The 22,508-nt window shown below is 43.5% G+C and overlaps 4 protein-coding genes across 4 annotated transcripts; 3 read left to right on the plus strand and 1 right to left on the minus strand.

The window, feature by feature from the left end:
- Positions 1-1,037: 1,037 nt before the first annotated feature.
- ythdf3 (YTH N6-methyladenosine RNA binding protein F3) lies at positions 1,038-8,649 on the minus strand. The gene is made up of 5 exons (XM_061093980.1): positions 8,327-8,649; positions 7,868-7,892; positions 7,216-7,295; positions 4,937-6,745; positions 1,038-2,115 (listed from the first exon to the last, which is right to left on the minus strand). Exons 1-5 carry the CDS (start codon positions 8,348-8,350, stop codon positions 2,092-2,094), a joined length of 1,962 nt encoding a protein of 653 aa, XP_060949963.1. The 5' UTR covers positions 8,351-8,649; the 3' UTR covers positions 1,038-2,091.
- Positions 8,650-9,726: 1,077 nt separating this feature from the next.
- abhd10b (abhydrolase domain containing 10, depalmitoylase b) lies at positions 9,727-13,808 on the plus strand. The gene is made up of 5 exons (XM_061093530.1): positions 9,727-9,827; positions 10,318-10,504; positions 11,672-11,783; positions 12,802-12,939; positions 13,048-13,808. Exons 1-5 carry the CDS (start codon positions 9,734-9,736, stop codon positions 13,387-13,389), a joined length of 873 nt encoding a protein of 290 aa, XP_060949513.1. The 5' UTR covers positions 9,727-9,733; the 3' UTR covers positions 13,390-13,808.
- A 2,957-nt stretch (positions 13,809-16,765) lies between these two features.
- Positions 16,766-18,334, plus strand: tagln3b (transgelin 3b). Its single transcript, XM_061094109.1, has 4 exons — positions 16,766-16,951; positions 17,684-17,858; positions 18,000-18,102; positions 18,193-18,334. Exons 1-4 carry the CDS (start codon positions 16,772-16,774, stop codon positions 18,332-18,334), a joined length of 600 nt encoding a protein of 199 aa, XP_060950092.1. The 5' UTR covers positions 16,766-16,771.
- Positions 18,335-20,835: 2,501 nt separating this feature from the next.
- Positions 20,836-22,145, plus strand: c1qtnf9 (C1q and TNF related 9). The gene is made up of 3 exons (XM_061094211.1): positions 20,836-21,022; positions 21,137-21,199; positions 21,376-22,145. The coding sequence occupies exons 1-3, from the start codon at positions 20,836-20,838 to the stop codon at positions 22,143-22,145; spliced, it is 1,020 nt and encodes a 339-aa protein (XP_060950194.1).
- Positions 22,146-22,508: the final 363 nt, after the last annotated feature.

Here is a 22,508-nt window from a genome sequence, read left to right on the forward strand (position 1 = left end):
ATCGTTCTGTTGTAGCTGTGAGAGATGAAGCTGGTCACTGATATTTTGCTCCAGTGGTTCCCAACCCTCGGGGGTGGGCCCCTCCGAAGGGTCACAAGTTCAGTCTGAGAGCTCATGAGATCTTTACTGTGGTAGAGAAGAAGAAAAATAAAGTTCTAACACACAAATCTGTTTTTGTGTGTTTTTGTTCTCTTCTCTGATATTTGTATCTATGTTATATAATGGATCATCTGAAATGTATTTAAAATAATAGTGTGAGGGGAAATGTCTCTGAAGGAACTGTCTACAGATCACAGACATCTGAAACATGTCAAAGAACCTCAACTATTATTATATAAATGTCAGAGGCCTTGCTTACAGCCTTTTATGTGGTATGTTAATCTGAAAAGTAACTAAATGTCAAGTGTAGTGAAGTAAAAAGCACAATCATTTCCCCTGTAATACTGAGCTAGGAGTATAAAGTGACTTAAATAACAAGTACTTCAAAACTGCACTTTCAGTTCATGATTTCTCAATTCGTAGTAACTATTAATTCAAATAACCTGTAATGCATATATCTGTTTGAGAAATGTCCACCAATATTGTTTAGATTGTTTTTTAATTTTTAATATTAGTAACCTTTACTTTTCCCATTAGAGTCAGTAGCTTTTACAGTGAAGTGTGTGTGCTTCAGTATTTGTGGCTGTATGGTTTCAACTGCATTGTGACCAACCCGCTGCAGATTGTCAGAGCTGCTTCACACATAGCAGTAATGTGGACGTGGTGTCTTCCGTTTTCTGGTCTATTTATTGAACAGCTTCCATGTTTTAACTTTATGGTCAAACTCGGCCTCTGGGCGCCAACACACTTCAACAACCACTATCGGTAATGTGCCAAAGTGAAAGTGCCATAACTGTAAATACACAAGTTTACCTAAAGGGAACAACTGCTCATACTTCAGCGGTTGATATTTTTTCATCAGTGACCGTGTGTGATGCTGCTGAGAAAGGCCCAGAAGTCTGGCAAACATTTCCAGAGAAAAAAAACACAAAACAACATTTGCGCTAAACATGGGTAATTTTTATTTAGCTAGTGAGTTACCTAGAGGAGAAAACTGTCACATCCTTGCAGTTGATATCTTGCCGTTTTGGGGGGAGTCCCGGTGGAGCCAAGCAGCAGGGGGTGGGGGATTGCGGGAGTTCTCCCAAAAGTTCTAAGAGTTGCGGAGGACGGACAGTCTGATTGAGTCGGAGGTACGGTGGCGTACGTGGACATCAGAGCAGAGACAGTCACGTACCGGGGCCACAGGAGGCCACGGCCGGTTCCGTCAGAGCAGCAGGTTTCTCCTCAGACAAATGCACTTCAGAATGACAGAATCACAAGAGAGAGAGAAAGACAGAGAGAAAAAAAATAACAAAGATGTGCACGGGCCGACGTGTGCCGACCGGCTGCGTAACTGTAATCTTTTAGTACACAGAACAGATGCAGAAAGGAAGGGAGCAGGTCGAGAGAGGATACATCCTATGATTGGCATGACTGTGGCCCTTTCCCAATTATTTCCCCCCCGCCCGTCAATCATCCACAGCCTCTGTCGAAAGGACGATCAGACGGCTGGACACGGATTCAAGTACGAGATTAATTTATACATTTCATCATAATTCTCTCCAGGAGCTAACGAGGCTCAGAAACATCCCTAGCATTTGAGGCGTTTTTAAAAAAGAAAAAAAGAAAAGACAATTAAGCCCGGTGAAATCTTCTGACTACTCTGGGTTAGTCAGTTAGTTGCTCACAAAGAAAAATCATAGAAGAACAGAGAGTTAGAGAGTTAAGGGTGTTGGTAGAGGCTGTTGAGAAGGACTGAAAGTGCTTTAAAGACAAGAGTTCTCAAAGTGGGTTTTCTTCTCGTGAGACGGGATCACGGGTTTGTTGCACCAGTCAACGGATACAGAGGAGTCCATCGATCGGCGTGTTCAAGTGATCCGAAACGTTGTCGTCTTCAGCGGGAAAGACTGCGAGAGCCTCTCCTCCTCCTCCCCCTCCTGGTTAGGCAAATTTTTATTTAAGGTCCTACATCATTAGTGTTGCAGTTCTAGCAGAGAGCTTGCTTGAAGGTTACTGTTTATTTCTATTGCGCTCCTGGCAAGAGAGGGAAAAACACACCAAGAAGAGATAATCAGTGGATGGCACCAGAACAAGACATTGGGACACAAACAGATAACAGAGATAATCAAAACTCATTTATGTTGGTAATCGGTATTGATTTCACTTCTTGAACAACATGTACTGATATAATGCTCTGATTGTGTCGGTCTCCTTTTGTACGAATCTGCTAATGTCCTTCATCTCCGAGAAAGTATGTTTCTCTTTCGAGTATCTTCTAGAGCCCGATTGCAAACACCGATATTATGGAGTAAAACATATGTAATTCCTCTGTATTGGCTCATGTATATATTATAAAATGTGATAATGATCCCTAAAATATTGTTTTTAAACCCTTAAAGTTTAGAAATATAACTGAGCATTAATATTTTACAGTTTAACCATGAACTTTTAAATAAATAACTATACATAAAATATGTAGAGCTTGAATTGAGAAAATAAACTAAAATGCAAACATAAGTGCAAATCTTTCCTCCATTTGTTAATTTTGTATATAAAAGTTTTCATATTTCCTAACATAAACACAGATAGCAATATGTTTGTGATAATCTCATATTTCAACTTAAAGCTTCAGTGAGTTTTAACTTTTCATTTTTATCTCTGCTATTTGTTCAAGGAGCCAAGTGGGCATCAAAAAAACTACTAAGAGGAATAAATAATACAAATGTGCTGTTGAAAGGAGACTCGAAATAAACAGGCCTCTGTCTATTCTGGCTCTTTGAGAACAGTCACTGTACAGTTTGGCTTCTCTTTTTCTTTGGAAAGTACCAGTTTGCAAAACTTTCCTCAGCGTTTTCATTTTTACTTTAAACTTAGACCGTGGAAACCCCAACGGATGTTTGTATGTTGACTCAAATATCAAGTTGCAGAATATGTCACACCACATGTTATTTTATTAGGTACGTCTTTAGTTTACTCTCGTTATAGGGATTTACACGACGAGGAAAACGTATTAATCACCGAAGCAAACTTTCTCTGTTTCTCTAGAGACCATCTTCTATTTAAAAGTTGGTCTGAGACTTAAGGACCCGACTCCACAAACTGACCAAAATACTGATCCCTCACTTAGCTACAGAAAAACACAAGGCTGGAACAAATGCATTCTAGAAATCACAAGATATCACAAATATTCCAGACAGTGTTGCGGTTTCTCATTAAAGAAGAAATAAAAAAGTCCAAATAGGTCGGGGATTTTCACGCACTGTCACGCACACAGACTCAACTATGTTCTCCCTGGGGAGTGAGAGTCCATGTCAGCGATCTGGTAAAGATCTATGACACCTTAGGTCATATCAATTTAAAGTATCTAATTAATATAGTGTATAACAGCCGGAGGGTAATAATGACACACTGATTTATTTCTTCCTAAAATAAACAGAAAATGTTAAAATGTTCTTTTTTCAACACCTGACTTAATATTAGGACTTAAGACTTAATTGATATTCCAGTAATAAAGATCAACCCACTAACTTCCAGCTTTACTGGTACGACACATTACAGCAGACTGGCATTCACCCCATGTGCCACGAGCTTATTACAGCACATGCAGTGGGAATTAAGCAGCTCAGCTCTATGTATTAATTACCAAAATAGTTATGCTAATTCAATCCTGGACAAACATTTGGATCCACAGTGATGTTAAAAAGCACTTTGGGAAAGTGCTGCAGCGCAGGTGGCTGTGCTGGTTTGACATGTCTCAAAGTTCGGGAAGGACGGGCCCAAACAACTGAGAACAATTAACCTTGTCAGGCGAAGGAGGGTGAGGCCTCACACGGGCCGCTGCTGTCATGTAGGAGGTCAAGGCTACAAAAGCTGCACAGCACAGTGGCTGCACGGCGCCGGATGAAACAGGCTTCCTACTGACAGGTTGTTTTCAGAAGCCTGAAAACACTGACTTGAAATATTTATGAGAAAGTAACCCAGCGCATATTAACAAGGTCAGCGGCGAGGAGTCGATACAGCATCAATGGAGCGGTGGGAGGAAAGGGGGGGGGGCAGGGAGCAGGTCATGGGGGTTTTCTGAACGCAATTAGATTAGCATACTGGTGGATCTAAGAATGGCTGCAGCTGAATTCCAGCGGTGGCAACATATTATTCTCTCCTCGGCTGCTGGTTTTCCACAGCAGTAGCTCCCCACCGAGGTTTTACTACTTAAACTAACATTTGTGCTACACCACTGTTGTTACCACTGCAACATATTTCAGTTTACCCTCTTGCACAGTGTGTGCGCCTGTTAGAACTGTGTGCAAAGGCAAATGTAATCATGCATTTTATAATGTGTTTTTGCAAGGAAACATTTTTGAAAAATCAACCCTTCAGAGCAGCTGAGCTCGGAGGCACAGTGCAGCCGGTTTGCAGGCCGAGGGCTTATGTTGTTAAAGACTAATAAAGCATGAGGAGCCTGCGGAGAGCAGAACGGCTCGGTGTTCACAGGCAGATCAGAGCATACATCTGCCTTTGTCTGAGGGGAGGAATGCCAGGAATGTGGGCTATTTCAGGAAACCTCTATGCATCCAACTCCACTTGGGCAGATCACCGCGATCGCAACGGCACAAGATGGCTGATGAGGAATCAGACATTCCTGAACCTGCTCATGAGTAATGGTGGCATGTCGAGCCCTCGGAGGACTTCCGTTTACGTCAGAACGTTACTATCTGTGTCTAAGGGCAGGTTGAGGGAGATCAGCTGACCACAGTCTGTAGCAGCCGCTAAGTGAAAGTTAGTTTGAACTAAAAAATTAAGTGAAGTGTCTCCTGCATACAAACGAGCTTTTTATCTGAGTGTGCGTTTATCTCACCTTCCTCAGAGCCTCCTCCTCTTCCTGACGTTTCTCATAATGTGCAAAGTCATCAAAGATTGAGGTGGTATGCTTGTAAGTGGCGATAATTTTAAGCACTTGCTTGGCCTTCTCCAGAGGCACTTCCTGAGTGTCCCTGGAGTTGGTCACGGGCTTGTTGTCATTGTTCTCCAGCCGGATGTGTCGCAGCTGGTTGTTGGGCACGTCTTTGATGAAAACCCACTTCACCTCGAACTTGCCCTTCCACTTGTCCTGAGACCAGACGCCCGCATAGGCATTGTAGTCCACCGGTGAGCGCATCTCGGCCACACCGCAGAAGTGCCCGCTGCCATTGACACTGAACACCAGGTACAGGGGCCCCTTGTTGCCCAGGGAGCGGTAGGCCCCATCCAGGCGCTTGTTGCCATGTTCTGTGCTGCACCAGATGGAGTACTTGATGGCGCGGTGGATGTCATCCTCTGAGTAGCTCTTGATTATGAAAACACGTCCGTTTTTCAAGTTCCAGTCAAAGTCTTTGGAGTTGTAGTTGTTGAGAGCCCGGAGTTTCTCCAGCACCGGGTGCACCTCTCCCGAGCAGGGGGAGGCACTTAGGGGGACCCCACCACCAAAGCCGAAGCCCTCGCCCCGGTTCCTGGGCGCCACCCAGCGGTTAGGGGGCGGGCCGGGCTGCTGGGGTTGTTGTTGATGAAGGGGCTGTGGGGGGCCATGCTGAGAGGAAAGGTGCATGTGAGGAGGGCCAGGGGGCAGTTGCTGGGGATGCTGATGATGCTGGGGGTGTTGGGGGTGCTGGGGATGCTGGGGGGACTGGAGAGACTGGAGTTGGAAGGACTGGTGGTGTTGGTGTTGGTGATGTTGTTGTTGGTGATGTTGTTGTTGGTGGTGTTGTTGTTGTTGGTGGTGTTGTTGTTGTTGGTGGTGGTGGTGTTGTTGTTGGTGGTGTTGTTGTTGGTGGTGGTGTTGTTGGTGTTGATGCTGGGGGGGCAGAGGGCTCTGCAGTAAGGGCTGGGGCTGAGCTAACAGAGGCTGCTGCACTAGAGGCTGTTGGGACATCATAGTCTGAGCTAATGGAGGCTTATTCAGAGAGCCCTTATCGTCCCAAGTACCAATGTTCATATTGTGCTTTATGGGGGGTGGAGGAATGGTGACGATTCCCCCCATCCCCATGTTGACCTTGGGTTTGACCTTGGGCTGCGGCTTGGCCGGCTTCTTGGCGATGGCGGCCCAGGAGGCGGGTTTAGGCACTGACGAGCTCACAGACGGAGGGAGGTTATTGGCTGCCATGCTGGTCATACCTGCCGTGCCTCCTAAGGGAGAGCCCACGGTTTTGGTGACAGCGGCCACCATGTCCGTACCCAGTTTTAACCCGGTCATACCCTGCTCAATGCTGTTCAGTACCGGCACCTTACTGAGCTGGGTGTCGCTTCCAAAGCCCGCCTGTCCGTCCGTGATGGCTCGGCTCAGTGAGCTGGGGGCGTAGCCGTAGCTGTTGCTGTACACTGAGCTCTGTGTGGACTGTCCCTGAGAGACACTGGTACCCCAGGTGGAAAAGTCTGCATTACCAGGGAAGAAGTTGAAGCCGTGCTGGCCGAGGAAGGGAGGCGTGTTCCCCAGGGCACCTTGCTGGCTGAAGACGCCGTCAGGGATGAAGTGCGGCTCGCCATTGCTCATCTGTCCATAGGTAGCTAGGTAGGGCATGGGGGGGTCTCCTGCTGTGGACCAAGCAGCCTCTCCCAGAGAGTAAGGGAAACCGATGGATGGAGCATAGTAGCTCGGCATGTAGGGGTCAGACATTGGTTGATAGTTGTTACTCTGTAAAGAAGAGAAGGATGACCAGTTAATGTTTTATACAGAATCATAGGGGGAGCCATTCAAAAATCAACAACATGGGGATGTTGCAGTGTTTGAAAGCTTAAGGGGAAAATAATAAGAAATTAAGCAACCTGGAGAGACAATAGTGCTTTATGTATGCTGGTGGTATGAGATTATAAAAGTAGTATGATGATAGATGCCGATTTTCACTGAGCAGATTACACATTTTCTTCTTTTACACCAACATTCGCAGTTAGTTGTTTTTTTTTAATGCAGTAAACCCACAAGAAAAAGGCAATTGACTTATTTCCCATTGCCATTAGTAGTTTGCCTTTCTGTTTTTTCTCTCGAGTACATCGTGTAACGTCAGGACGACGCATCAAATGAATTGAATTCATTCACATTGACAAAAGCCAGATGTTAGTGGGTCTTCTTGACCAGTGGAAAAGAGGCTTATGATATACCGTTACCTGATTTGTCTGGCCGCTTAAGTAAGGCTCAAAATCATCATCATTCACACTATCCTTTTGATGCATTGATCCGTTTTGCACTATGGATGGAAAAAGAGGACATTAGGTCATGTCATCACTATCTAGATAATGTTATTGTCATTGGTTACGTAGTAGACACTTAAAAACAAACAAACACAGATTTAAAGGACTGTTACCATTAGGGGTGGGAGTCGCAGGGTAACTTACCATACGATACACAACTAATGACCCAGGATAACGATAATATCACAATGCAGCGATTCTGGGAAAATCAATATGCTGCAAGACAATCATATACATCACGATATCTGTCTAACTGCAGAAGAATACAAAATACTGCTAAAGAGGTCGAGTGCAGTTCACATGTACTTATTTACTGCAACGTGGGGAGTTTGGCACAAACTCAGATTAAACCATATATGGGGAAGTGCATAAAGTCTTATTTTAGTTCCTCTTTAGTCTAAGTCAACTTCCACACGTGCAATCGATATTTGGTGCAAGGAAATCGTATCGTGTGTCAAATCTCACGAGTCAGCACGACGATATATATCTCCGTATCGATATTTCATCCGAACCACTCGTCAACATTTCTATTAGACTACAGTTTCCTGTTTAGAAAAAAAACCCTTACCTTTATTTCCTTGTCCTTTGGGTCTCTGGAATAATGGACAAAACAAGAGATGAGTGTATTGACAGATCAGCACAGGAAACACACACAGACACACACACACACAGATATATGCTCCATGGATTACCACACAGTGCAGTGTGGTAACCTCAGCCTGGAGCCGTTCACAGGTTGCTTCACGTTATTGACCGGATGTCAGACGCGGTGACATCCAGTGAACGGTGCCGCATCGGCCGCCGGGTGAAGCCGGACCGGGTCGGCGGCACGGCTGGCCTACATGGCGGCTAAAGCAGCTATCACGTAGCCAAAGACTTTATTTAGCCCGTTTGATCCGGGCGAGCCGAACCGGATCAAACTGTGTTTTCGACGAAGGGGGGTGGTGGTGTGGGGTGGGGGGGGGGCAAAGTTTCAATCGGCACCGCTGCTGCTTTAGCGGATCCACCGCACCGAGCCCACACGAACCTGATCGACGGTGGTCGCAGACATCCTCCAGGAACCGACCCGGATCCGCTGAGTGTGGCACTGACCGCGGCTTCCCCCTGCCTCTCTGCGGGCTCGTCGCTCGGCTTCTCCCCGCGAGGCTCAGATCTTCCTCCCTGGCGACGATCCGTTGCTTCCCGGTCGCTTCTTCCGACGGCTGCTCGGTCGAAGAGACGCGTGTGTGCGATCCGGCCACGGACTGTGATGAGCGGGGTCAATCTGAAAGTGACGAGGGTCTCTCCGGAAGATCTCTCACCATATTCCACAATGGCGGATCGGCTCTTTACTCCCGCTTCCGCTCCGTCCTGCTGCTCCGTGACCTTCCGCTGGTGACGCTCTGAGTCATGTTACACACAAGCTGCACATGACTGTCACAGCCCCCCCCAGTTCTCCCACTGCACACTGCAACCAACCATCACTGGTGCTGGAATAAACCAGCAGTGCATTAAAGGCTGCTCGGGGTCTGTGTACTGAAAATACAATTAAACTAAACCAGAAAAGAAACCGATTACATTTGTAGCCTACTGACTTTTCTATTTGAGGTACTTGTACTATACTTGAGTATTTTCACTGCATTTCACAGTGAATCTAGATTGTAGGAAGTATTTATAACCCAAAACATGAAGAACCCATAATATTATTATTAGATTTAACTACCCAATATCTTATAAAGTACATGACATTTGCTCCACGTCCCTACCTGCAATATTAAAACGACACATACACATTAATAGCCTATTTTTGGGGTAAATTGTAATACTAACAACAAGACGTTGGTATTTACAGTGTGAACAATATTCATTCCACTACCGTCCAGAAATGTCACAATGAAGAATCAAATACTCAGCTAGATTATACTTAGTACCAACTACAACTAAGATGAAATAAAATAAAAATGATTTAAATAAGATAAATACTGACAATACCAAAATAGGTATCATTATTGGTATAATTTAATACTAATATACTTATTTTGGTTTTGGCACTGCTATGTTAGTGAATGATATCTATATGTATACCTCAAATGTAGAAAATAACTGGACAAAACTTAGAAGCAAATACACATAAAATACATAAAACATAAAATAAAATAAGATAAAATAGAATAAAATAATGGTTGTTCACATCCTATTGACAAATACTTTAACCCCCCGTGCTTATAATAAACACAGAGAGGCTTTATATAGATTAAAGAATAACATGCTACAGACTGTATTACAGTTTGTACTTCTATTTATCACCTCTTATATTTACTCCTCGTATCCCATGAATAAAACGTGTAATAATATAATTACACTTCTTATGGCCTCGCTGGTGACCGAGGACCTTCTGCCACTTCTCGCTACGCTCGCTGCTATCGCGATACTTGCCCAGAAGTCTCGGAGCAGTATGGCTGCGGTGGCGCTGAGGTGCTGGCGCAGAGGACTTTCACAGATTTCAATTCATGGCGGACTCGCAGCTTCGTCTTCGAGGCCTCTGGCAGGTTGGTGACATTCTCTGAAGTGTGTAGTGTTCTTCCCTGGAAGCTGGAGTGAGAAACGAGGCCGTTCCAGGGCTCTGGGAGGGGGTGTGGCTCGATCTCTGTCGTCTTCAGAATGTAGGGCATGAAAACGGCGCAGCTTCTACGTGTGTGGGCTGACTTTGCGCCGATTGCGTTGGTTTCGTACGCATTTTAAGATATTTAGTCATTCGCTGGTTTCACGTAGTTGTGTGTCGATGTGTTACAATCATTGATATGTGTGTCTGATGTGAGTCACACCGCCTGCCTGGTGTCCATGTGCTGTTTCCCAATTAGCATCAAGGAGCCTTATCAAGCTAATTAGCATCAAGAGGCTCTATCTTATAAAAAGGGATGTGATGTTCTGATCAAGCAGAGTTGTGTTTTCTGATTCAGCAGACACACACACAGCCGTGGTTTACATAACATGTTTTCCCATAGTAATGGTACTTTGCCCCCCCCATGTGTCCACCAGGAGACAGAAGACACAAGTCCACAGTGCAGTTTGCCTCCAGACCAGACCTCCCAAAGCTGGCCTACAGGAGAGTGAAGGGGAAGAGCCCCGGGGTGGTCTTCCTCCCTGGGTACGGCTCCAACATGAACGGGCAGAAAGCCGAGGCGCTGGAGGAGTTCTGTAGGTCACTGGGTCACTCGTACCTTAGGTAAGACTGTCACACAACACACAAGAGGGACACACACACACATAAATGCAGGTGCAACAACAGACCATGACAACAGACCTGCTTCACACACACAAGCTCTGGGAGTTTGTAGCCTGGGGACTTTCCAAAACTGAGAAACAGCAGCATTATCGACAAAAAGTGACAATGTAACCATGTCACTATAGGCTGCCTATGTCTATCTTGTATTTTAAGTTTTAATCTTGTTTTTAAATACTCTTACGTCTTCTATACCATAATTTGATAGGCTATGTTAGTCTATAATGCACAACTTTGTATAATTTCAGTTATTTATCTATATTTATATATACTACAAAAGTTGTAACAGCTTTGCAGTGGACTTATTCTTGACTTATTTTGACCTTTCATTATTCTCATGTTCTTGTGTTTGACTGTTTTGTGAGCTACTGGATGCCTTAATTTCCCTCAGGATCAGTAACTTATCTATCTAACAAAATCTGTACGTACACATCATGAAAATCTATACATGTATCACACTGAACTCAACTCGGATGATTCAGAGTGAGGCGCAGGATTTGCAAAGAACCAAAATAAATGCATGCACCCACCGCACGCCCACATTTACACTCCTACATCTCCTGATGAGAGAACGAGAGATCAAGCACATGCAGCCAATATGTGAAGCTCGGTTTTATATAAGTGGACTGAGATTGAAAAGAAGGAAGAAGTCTTGCTACCATCAGATTAAGTTAGATTAGCAGCTCTCTGTCAACAGCAGAATGTTACTAATTAACATGGGATTATGATCAGATTACAAAGTTATATCAGCATGCAACTAGCAATTAATCATATGGAAACAAATAAATAGATTTATATTTTATACTATAAATACATTGAATTTGTTGAAATTCTCTGTTGAACAACTGTGTGATTAAATCAATGAATAATTTCAATACTTAAAAAAACACTTCCAACCATTCAGATATGTCTCATAGGTGGTTCTATATAAAAGATGCGGCTCATCATACCAAACGCATACAGTAAAGGCTCGGTCCCATGTTAAGTGCTGTACTCAAAATATCCTAAATAAGCTAAATGCAACCTTGTCCACGGCCTCTCATTGCTTATACTTGTTTTACCCTCTGATAACATGGCCTTGGCCTGTTTCCTGCCTCCATGTTTTCGCAGGTTTGACTACACGGGACATGGGGCCTCAGAGGGGGTGCTAGCAGAAGGAACGATTGGTACCTGGAAAAAAGACGTCCTTTTTGTGTTGGATGAGTTAGCAGAGGGGCCACAGGTAATTAGTTTTAAGAGACCATAAGCACTGGTGTTAAGTAAGCAATGAGGTGATGAAAATATGTTCAGAATTAAAAGTCTGACACTGTCTGTTATTGATTTCGATGCATTACAAACAACATCTTTGACTGAAATTTTGCTTTCAAGAATGAGCACTTTCGTAGCTTCACATGTGAGCAACTTTTAAATGTTTGTTTTCATATTATATTTTTTAAACAGACTGATTAAGGGGAAAAAGGTGAAGCATGTCAAATATTGATTTCAGTTCAGAGCTACAATTGCACGACTATAGTTGTTAAATATTAATACATTGAAAATATAGGCAAGTAGATCTCACAGAGCAAGTAATTGTCTGTTACCTTCCATTCAAATTGTAAAAATACTAACATTCTTTATAATGTAAACATCTGTTACACACAGGCAGTCTCTTATCGTTTTTAATCATGACAGGATGAACCAAAAATGCTTATTTTGTAATCACAATATAAGATTTCTGATGTTTGACTTGTTGCGCAACACCACTGGACTGAGATCTGATATTGCATTAACAGTAAATTAACCTTAACCTATTAAAACCTGTATTTGCTCTCAGCAAAATGTCCAAAAGGTACTGATAAGAAAATCAATAAAATAACTGCATTAGATATAACCATTTTCAATTCTTAAATGAAACTTCACAAGTATGTATGATAATTTGACTTTGCTGGGAGAGGAATGTCATCTCATTATGACTTTTATTTGTAGGGTTATTTGGCCTTGGTGGAGGTTTGTGCTCCACTGAGTTCCATTCTAGTTTCAACTGGAATTAAAATCCTCTTTCCTTGTATTTCATGTTTGTAATTCTCAATACCCCCAGACAGTGGCACTGTGTGACCACGTCTGTGATGTTATTAGTCTTCCACTACCATGATGATACTGCCTGAAACTGAAGTTGCCTTTATGCAATGTTTTGAATCATGATTTATTTGTTTCTGATTAATCATTTGATTTACAATGTTGTTGTTTTTTCTTACTCGTAGATCATGGTGGGTTCCAGTATAGGTGGTTGGCTCATGCTGCTGGCAGCCATTGCAAGACCAGACAAGACCGCTGCACTGGTGGGCATCTCCACTGCTGCAGATCATCTTGTCACATCGTTCAACTCTCTTTCTCTGGAGGTAGGAATATATAATATTATAAAATACAGTATGTGTTTAAAGGTTTGCAAGGCATTTACTTGTTTAGGAGGTTTTCTAAGAGCGATTTGTCCTCTTTGGAATCTGCAGGCACGTAAGGAGTTTGAGGAGAAGGGGGAGTGGACAGTTCCCACCAAACACTCGGAGGAGGGCGTTTACAAGTTTAACATGGACTTTCTGCGTGAGGCAGAAAATCACTGTGTGCTCCAGAGTCCCATCCCCGTCACCTGTCCCGTGCGACTCATCCACGGGCTCAAAGACGAGGACGTCCCCTGGCACATCTCCATGCAGGTGGCAGAACGCGTCCTCAGTCCTGACGTGGATGTCATCCTGCGGCGACATGGCCAGCACCGCATGAAAGAGAAGGACGACATCAAGCTCATGGTCTACACTATTGACGATCTCATAGACAAGCTGACCACTCTGGTCTGAGGAAGGGATGTGTGGGGAGGGGTTGGGGGGAGTGGCGAGCTTGAGAGGTTGCTGAGTTAAGAAGAGACGTTAACCAGGAAGTCAACCCTCAAGGAAATTACCAAACAATGGCATGTCTCTCTGCCAAATATGACCTTTTAACCGTCTGTTTTTCTCCCTGTGCACGTCATCTGGTGTTTTCACATGCCACCACGGCTGCTAGCTGCTCCCTTATATCTTCAGGTTGCATTTGTTTGTGTTCCAGGTTGTTGTATCGACTGTCATGCTAGTCAGCCATTACTAGGTCTGCCATTGCTGTTGTCTCTGCCACTGTTCTTACTGTTTCTTCTCCCTCTTTAATTAGATCCTTAGTTTTCCCTGTGCCTTTTAAAAACTAATCACTTTTCACCCATTTTGGCCAATAAAACCTCTGCACACTAGAGTGCAGGTCTCAGTCTGTTCCACCACGTGCACACTGTCATGAACGGAAAAAACAGCCGTCTTTATCAATGAAGATAAAGTGCAATTGATTGGGGCATACATCTTACTGGAGTTCTAGGTAGCATTAAATATTTATGACTTAATTGTAGGGATTGAAAGCTGTATTAAGAAGGATGAGAAATTATATAACATGAGGGCATTTCTTTAAAATGATTCAAACAGCAACACATTGAACAGAAATGCAATTAGCCAGTACATTAGCACATCAACCAATTGAGTTATGATTGTTTACGAGTCAAAATCAGACTTGTAGGCTACAGCCGTGGGAGGTGTTTTCGTGATAGCCGGACATTCTGTTACATGACTCCTAATACCTGCTGGCCTTTAGCCACAGAGCGACTTGCTGAATGGAGCCACTGGACTGTTGATTATTAACATGTAATTGGCCACCAGCCGCACTGCGCTCAATGGGGCGAATCCAGCCACTTAACTCCCAGGTCTGCTTAGCTGCAGCTGTGACCTTTAACTCGCGGCTCAGCTGTGGAGTCTGTCATTTTTTCGCGTCAAAACTATGACCGAACACAGATTTATGGATTCGTACAGCATGACGGTTGTAATGCGAGTAGAAAACGATTTCAGTGTGGTGATTTCACCCTTTGCTATATTTCTTACTGGAGCATGGCCAGTATGGATTTTGGGGTGGATACAGATATTGGGAAATTAAAATATCAATATATTGACAGATATTTGATAGAAACATTTGGCAATGATTCCTGATCTGTTGGAATCAAACCCTTATGAAAAAGAAATGTAATCTTTTTTGTTGATATTTTGCAGCTTAATAAATATCTATAAATGAAAAGAAAGAACGCAAATATGTAGAACTGCATGTGAGAAAATAAACATTATTTTACAAAAACATAAATGCACATACTGCATTGTTTACTCTGTAAAACAAATGTTTTCACGTTGGCAAATATGAATGCAGATACCGACATATGAGTGAAAGGTTCCCATTAAAAGACCAATTAGATAGACAAGTCTTATAAACCCTTTTTACATAAAGCAGGTTTGTGCAACTCACATTCTTGCAGTTTCCAACATTTGTAAATGTTGTGTTACCAATAAACGTAACCATCCCAAATAAAACAACATCCAATCTGCCTGGGTGCCATTGAGCAAAGCACTGAATGCATTAGCTATAATGAGGTTAAATGGGACTTTAGTGTTAGGTGGTGTAAAACGTTTCAGTCTAAAAGTTAAATGATAGTTTCACTTCATTGGGCCCCATCCTGTTGCATGTGCGTCCTGACGCCCACCCACCCATACAGATATTGGGAAATTAAAATATCAATATATTGACAGATATTTGATAGAAAAATTTGGCAATGATTCCTGATCTGTTGGAATCAAACCCTTATGAAAAAGAATTGTAATCTTTTGTTGATATTTTCCAGCTTAATAAATACCTATAAAAATTTAAAGAAAGAACGCAAATGTAGCCAACTATGTAGAACTGCATGTGAGAACATAAACATTATTTTACCAAAATATAAATGCACATACTGCATTGTTTACTCTGTAAAACAAATGTTTTCACGTTGGCAAATATGAATGCAGAAACCGACATATGTGTGATAAGTTCCCATTAAAAGACCAATTAGATAGACAAGTCTTATATCCTCGTTTTACATAAAGCAGGTTTGTGCAACTCACATTCTTGCAGTTTCCCACATTTGTAAATGTTGTGTTACCAATAAACTTAACCATCCCAAATAAAACAACATCCAATCTGCCTGGGTGCCATTGAGCAAAGCACTGAATGCATTAGCTATAATGAGGTTAAATGGGACTTTAGTGTTAGGTGGTGCAAAACGTTTCAGTCTAAAAGTTAAATGATAGTTTCACTTCATTGGACCCCATCCTGTTGCCTGTGCGTCCTGACGCCCACCCCACCCGCCTGACTCTGAGCACAGTGACCAGTGTCCGGCAGCGCTCTCTCGGGACCCCTCCTGGAGGAGCAGGCATATAAAACGAGCATCCATCCCCTCGCCGGGACACAGATCCTCCAGCCCGCTTCATGGATGCTTCAGCAGCGGTGCAGCATCCTCAGCCCTTCCCAGCCCAGCGGGACTAACTCTGTGTGAACCGGACTTCATCCCATCTCTCCTCTCCTCTCCTGTGAGTTCACGCTGTCTTTTTCCTCTGTGCATGGCTTTATTGGATGTGACGGTGCAAACGATGCAGTGTCGCAGATGGAGCGTCAGCTTTTACGCAGTTGCCTTCGCAGAGATCCTCGTGTTCTAACACGCTGCAGAATGGGTCGGGAGCAGTAGATTGAGCGGACTTTATTTGAATGTACTTACTTTAGCTTGCGGAATTGCGCCTCGCAACAGATACAACAGATGCAGCACAGACAACACAATCATTATATGCGGCAAAGAGCACTGACGTAATTTAATTGAAGTGCCCTGCAGGCTAAATATAGACCCAGTGTTCATTGTGGGAGTGCGTGCTGTATCTGTAAGAGGACTAACTTTATTCCGACTAAAAGATACAGTTGATTATTTAATTTGCGTCAATGAAGCTGCAGGCCATAGTTAAAAGCATCGTGTCATGCAGCACACCACGGGTCCCAGTGTGCCGGAAACGGGCTTGATTGTTTCCATGGCAATAAGAGGGCATGTCCCTGCCTGGGACAGATGCCAGGGACCACACCCTTCCAGCCTCCAGCCCCCAGAGATGCTGGGATCTGCTGGGTGCTGTTAGACTGATGGAAACCTGCTGTTCCTCATTAACTGAAGTGGTTTGTGATGAAGCTCTTATGCTACAGATTTGAATTGTATAAAAAAAGGGTTATCTTGATGGTTTTTTCCCAACATTTTTCATGATTGTTATAGAATTTTTTTTCATTTTGCTATTTGTTCTCTTCAGAGATACTGCGAGTGTTGCGAGAGCTGCCATGGCGAACAGAGGGCCCACGTACGGCCTGAGCCGAGAGGTGCAGGAGAAGATCGACCTGAAGTACGACTCCGACCTGGAGCAGAAGCTGGTGGACTGGATCGTGGCTCAGTGTGGAGGAAACATGGAGAAGCCACAGACGGGCAAAGAGAACTTCCAGAAATGGCTGCTGGATGGCACAGTGAGTAGCTGCGGCACCTGCACTTAAAATAGAAGTGAGCATTGAATTATTAAAGCTGCAACATGATAGATATAACAGCCCCGTCAGATTTACAGAGGCCATGCATTTAAGAAAGTAAAAACACATCTAGATTTCTGTTCCCTGAAACTCTGGAAAGCTTGAGTAAATGATATGGATCTGATATCACAGTCACTGAGACATTTTAAAAATATAAAACATGCAACAATAGACCATTTCGATAACTCCCATTGGAAAAAGTGTTTTCGTTATAATTGACAGTGAATTAAAAAAACTGTACTTTGCTTTCCAGACTTAAATATGTGAGAGTGTGTGATTGAAAACTCATATGTCTCCTGCCTGTAAATGCTTTGCACTATCAGACCTAATTAACAACAAATTCTAAAAGGCTCCCTGCACAGTGCTGCAGGGCTGTCGCTCATGTTAAGAAAAAAAATCATTGAGACGAGGCAGAGGCGTCTGTTTCTGCAACAGCAATTAACTTAACAGAAGATTTGTTATCCATTCTCCGGAGGCATGACACACTTACTGTTGTTTTTGAATCGTTGGTAGAAGTAGAACATGTCACCTAGAGAGAACGCTGCAAACCATAATTACATGTAAGCATGGCAAAAAACTGAGTCTATTCTTTTCCCGGACCCTCTCTCTGTATGTTATGGGTGGCATTGCCATTTTCATTTCATCAGGCCAGTTATCTCACCTCCTTTGTCCCAGATCCTGTGTAGACTCATCAACAGCCTTTATCCAAGGGGCAAGGAACCCATCAAGAAGATTGCAGAGACTCAGATGGCCTTCAAACAGATGGAGAAGATCTCTCAGTTCCTGCAAGCAGCGGAAGCTTACGGAGTGACGACCACCGACATCTTTCAAACTGTGGACCTCTGGGAAGGTAAAGAGGTCTAATAAACCACGTCTGCGCTCACAGTTTTCAATCTGATGATGTGCCTTGTTCCATCTATCACTGGGGGGGGAGGGATATGTGTGAGTATTTGCAGCAGAAAGTATAATTATGTTGTTACTCTGTCCACAGCAAAGGACATGGCAGCAGTGCAGAGGACCCTGATGGCTCTGGGCAGCGTGGCTGTCACCAAGGACGATGGTCACTACAGAGGTGACCGGGAATGGTTCCGCAGGTAAAGACAAAGATGACTCAGTATTGAGAGCATATCAAATTCTCCACGACAGTTTGAACATGACTTTTTGTTTCCGTTTGACACGTGCAGGAAAGCGCAGGCGTATCGACGAGAGTTCTCTGAAGAGCAGCTGCGCCAGGGACAGAGTCTGATTGGCCTGCAGATGGGCAGCAACCGCGGAGCTTCCCAAGCTGGTATGACGGGCTACGGTATGCACCGTCAGATCATGTAGGACGTTTCCTACCAAACCTGTTCCTCTGCTTCTGAGACCTTATTTTCTACTAATATCACAAGCGTTGTAGCCCCCAAAAACCCTCCCTATATCCTCTTTAGCCGTGTCGACCTCAACTTCCCTGGAACTGCTGCTTTTCCCCAGACACTGTTCGAACCCACATCCTAAATCAAATGATGTCAAATGCTGTAAATCACCTCTTTCACGCTGTCTTCCCTTGTGCCATGTGCTGTTCCATCCCTCGCTTTGTCGACTGTTTTCCTGACTTTCTATATCCAAATGGTTAATGTGGAACTCGTAGTCATTCAACATCCCGTAGGTCTCATAGGAAACTGTAGATTTTGATGAAACAAGCCATCAGTGTTATACATATTTTAAATCTGAATTCTGTAATGCCCCTGTTACAGTATGTTGTGTGCTTTATTTATTTATTTATTCGTATGTGCATATTCCTTCATTTAAAACTACCATTATTCATCGATCGGTGACTGTGTAATTATTTTTGCCTTAAACCTGATGAAACTCTCGCCTGACGATGTCTCTGCGATGTGGTCTGACGACTTGTTGCGGTATTTCTTCTGTAACCAAACCAACCTCACGTTGTGCCTGGTTTTGGGACGTCAGTGACTGGGTCCTGATAATATTGGCCTCAAATTATAAACGAGTTTCATTCCGTCTGAGCCACACCCCCGTTATTTGTTCGATTTAGTCCATACTGTGTCCATTTTGTGTTTAAATCAATGTGCAGTAGCCAACATTTGCGACAGCTACGTTTCCAATTCTGGTGCCAGGTTGAGACGCTGCTTGAATGTGCACATTTATGTATTGTCATGTTTATATTTTTGAATATATTTATATCTGGAGGCTTGTGAGAAGAATAATTGGAGAAATAAAATATGTGAACAGATACTCACACTTGTGGACACGTGTCTTTGTAACACACAAACTGGGTAGACAGGCTTGTATAGTGTGTAGTCTATGTTGTGGTTTGTCTTTCTTATCTTGGTTTTATTTTCAGTTCCTCCCTTGTGCCCATCCCTCCTCTCTCTCTCTCCTTACTTTGCACAATCTAATAAAGTTGCAGCAGTGTGGCATAATGATGATGGTTCATCTACCAGACCGGCCTGATTCAAGCTTGCCTGCCAGAAAACGTCCGGCTTGCTGAGTAACCTTGAGTGAGATATTAATCCCAACTGTTTAATAGCTGATCTAGCATCTGTTGAACTACCTCACAATCTGTCTGGGAATGACTGTGCATCTCAATTTTGGTTCTTTTTCTAAAGCAATTTAAATGCTTTGATGATTAACTCATAGATCCAGCGTCGAGATAACATCTGAGGGGAGAGGGTGGGCACCAGTGTTTGTCTAAGCCACTCCAGTGACGATGGGCTGAGATTTGGACCACTAAAGGTCACATTTGATGTCAGTGATCCAGTTTATGGGGTCGGTTGTTACCGACTGTTGGCATTTCAAAGAGCACATATGAGAAAACCATGCATGAATTAACTTATCATATTGTTATTGGCATCCAATTAGTAAAGAGATCCAATTACAATGCTGTTGTTTAAATTCAGCTTCTATAATTTTCGGGTGTGGATCCTAATGCCAATGTTATTACCAGGGCCAAGGAGGTTTTGGTTTCACCCCTTTCCATTTATGGGTTCGTGCTTATTTGTAAACAAGATTACGCAAGATCAACTAATCGGACTTCCATGAAATTGGATAAAAGGTGCAGTATGGGTCGGGAAAGAACCCGGATCAGGGATGCAGATCTAGGAATTGTAAGATGCAGCGTTTTTCTATATTTTCACCATTTTCCCTGGGAAATAATTCATGGATCTTGATGTAAAAAAATGGCCACATTAAGGGAACTGATATCTTTACGTTTTTTGCAGCTCGGTTAAATTTAAGGGGAATGTTTTTTTTTTTATTTCCTCCAGCGAGTGTCGAAGTGCCCTTTAGCAAGACACTGAACTCCTTACCGCTCCTGACCCATCAGTGGGTGAATGTGTGTGTGAATAAGACATATGCCGTAAAAGTGCTTTGAGCTGTGAAGTATCCAGAAAAGTCCTCTGTTGAAAATAGATTTCTTCACTGTATAGGAAGGCCGTATATGTGACACTCTGTGACCTTCTGCGTGTCTGTCCCTCACATGCACTTCGAGTCAGCTTATTATTAGCCTAGTGTGCAGAGGGGCACATGAGATGTCTAACTGACAGACACAATAACTAAGCTAGAAACACAGACCAGTGAACAAGCTGTGAGAGAACAGGCGTCCCTTTTGTCCAAAGTCCTCGTCTGTCTCATGTATGTTCTTTGGTCGGTTGTCTATTGTTCCACTCTGCTCATCTCGACTCTGCCTGCTCAAAGAAAATTAGCAGGTTCATTGCTGTGTGTGATTAAGACGCATGGTTATAAGGCTTATTACGCACCTGCTTGAACTTTGAGATTTTTGCATAGAGGGATACTTGCGTTTATTTGGGCCAGGGGTATCCAAGACAATGTTGCAGGTGATTTTTCGGGTTGCTCTGTTGCTTCTTCTGTTGGTTGTCTGGTGTGCTGCATTGGAGGAAGCCCAAACTAAAGGCTGCGTTTGTGGATACCCTGGAATACCGGGGGACCCCGGGCACAACGGGACACCCGGCAGAGATGGACGAGATGGATATAGCGCTGAAAAGGGGGATAGAGGTATGTTTAGAACACACAATTTCTCCTGTAGAGCTTGACTATGTCCACATCCTCTTGCAACTTCAACTTCACATTTTGTAACAATATTATTATTCATCAACCATGCATGAAAAGGTGAAGTCGGTTCAACTGGTCCAGCAGGCAGTAATGGTGCCAAGGGCGACAAAGGAGAGCTTGGTATGTACCTTGAGAACAAAAAACAACAAAATATAAATAGTTCTCTAAACTAACCTGTGTTAAATCATTACTTTATTTCTAACCGCAACTAAAATGTATTCAACACTATTTATATATATATGCCTTTTCACAGTATAAAAGGACAGAAGGGTTATTTGTCTGGTTGTCATTTACAGGTGCCGTCGGCCCAGCAGGGCTCAAAGGAAAAAGGGGGGATAATGGAGAGCGGGGCCCTCCTGGGAAAATGGGGCCTCAAGGAGTCTCCGGACCCCTTGGCTTGAAAGGAAATAAAGGGGAGCTTGGGCTGCCTGGACCTCAGGGACCTAAAGGTGATTTGGGGGCTCTTGGACCTGAGGGTCAAAAGGGGGAAATTGGTCTTCAAGGCGACAGAGGCTTTCAGGGACCACTCGGACCCCCGGGCAGGCCAGGCCCAAAAGGGGACATTGGTGCTCCGGGTCACAAAGGCAGCATCGGTTATCGTGGGGAAAGGGGGGGTCGAGGAGATAAAGGTGATCGGGGCGACAAGGGAGAAGAACTTGTTATCTCTAAAAGCGCCTTCTCTGTGGGACTCACAGCACAGACTAAACTCCCAGCAGCCAATGCACCAATCCGGTTTGACAAGATCATTTACAACCGACAGAATCACTACGATCCACAAACAGGACGATTCGCGTGCTCCGCAGCAGGCGCCTACTACTTCACCTACCACATCACCGTCTTCTCCAGGAACGTGAAGGTGGTTCTCATGAAGAATGGAGTAAAGATCATCCACACCACGGACAACTACCAGAACAGCGAGGACCAGGCAGCAGGGGGCGCTGTGCTGCACCTTGAGGTGGGCGACAGAGTGTGGCTGCAGGTGGCTGGAGGAGAGTTGTTCAATGGGCTCTTTGCTGATGAAGACGATGACACTACTTTCTCTGGATTTTTAATCTTTGGAGCTTGATGATTTTGTCATTTCTAGTATACTATTTAAAGTTAATGCATACATATTTGTATTTAATGTATGTTTATACTTATATACATATAAATACACATGCATATATGTGCAGATGAAAATTACAACTTTTCCTCTGGACTCTGATTCTAATGTAATTATTTTTAGTATACATGCATATCTGTATGTATTTTTGTATACACATGTATATATGTGTGTGTGTGCTGATTAAGATGCTAACACAAATGTTTAATGTTTGCAAATTGCTAATGTTATTATTTCTAGTGTGTATACGTTACAGTAAATCAGTTTTAAATCTGATGACCAGGTGCTTTGTTCAATCTAACATCGGGGTAGCTTTTAATGGTTTAT

The sequence above is a fragment of the Limanda limanda genome, chromosome 20, assembly GCF_963576545.1.
Source record: "Limanda limanda chromosome 20, fLimLim1.1, whole genome shotgun sequence".
NCBI lineage: Eukaryota > Metazoa > Chordata > Actinopteri > Pleuronectiformes > Pleuronectidae > Limanda > Limanda limanda.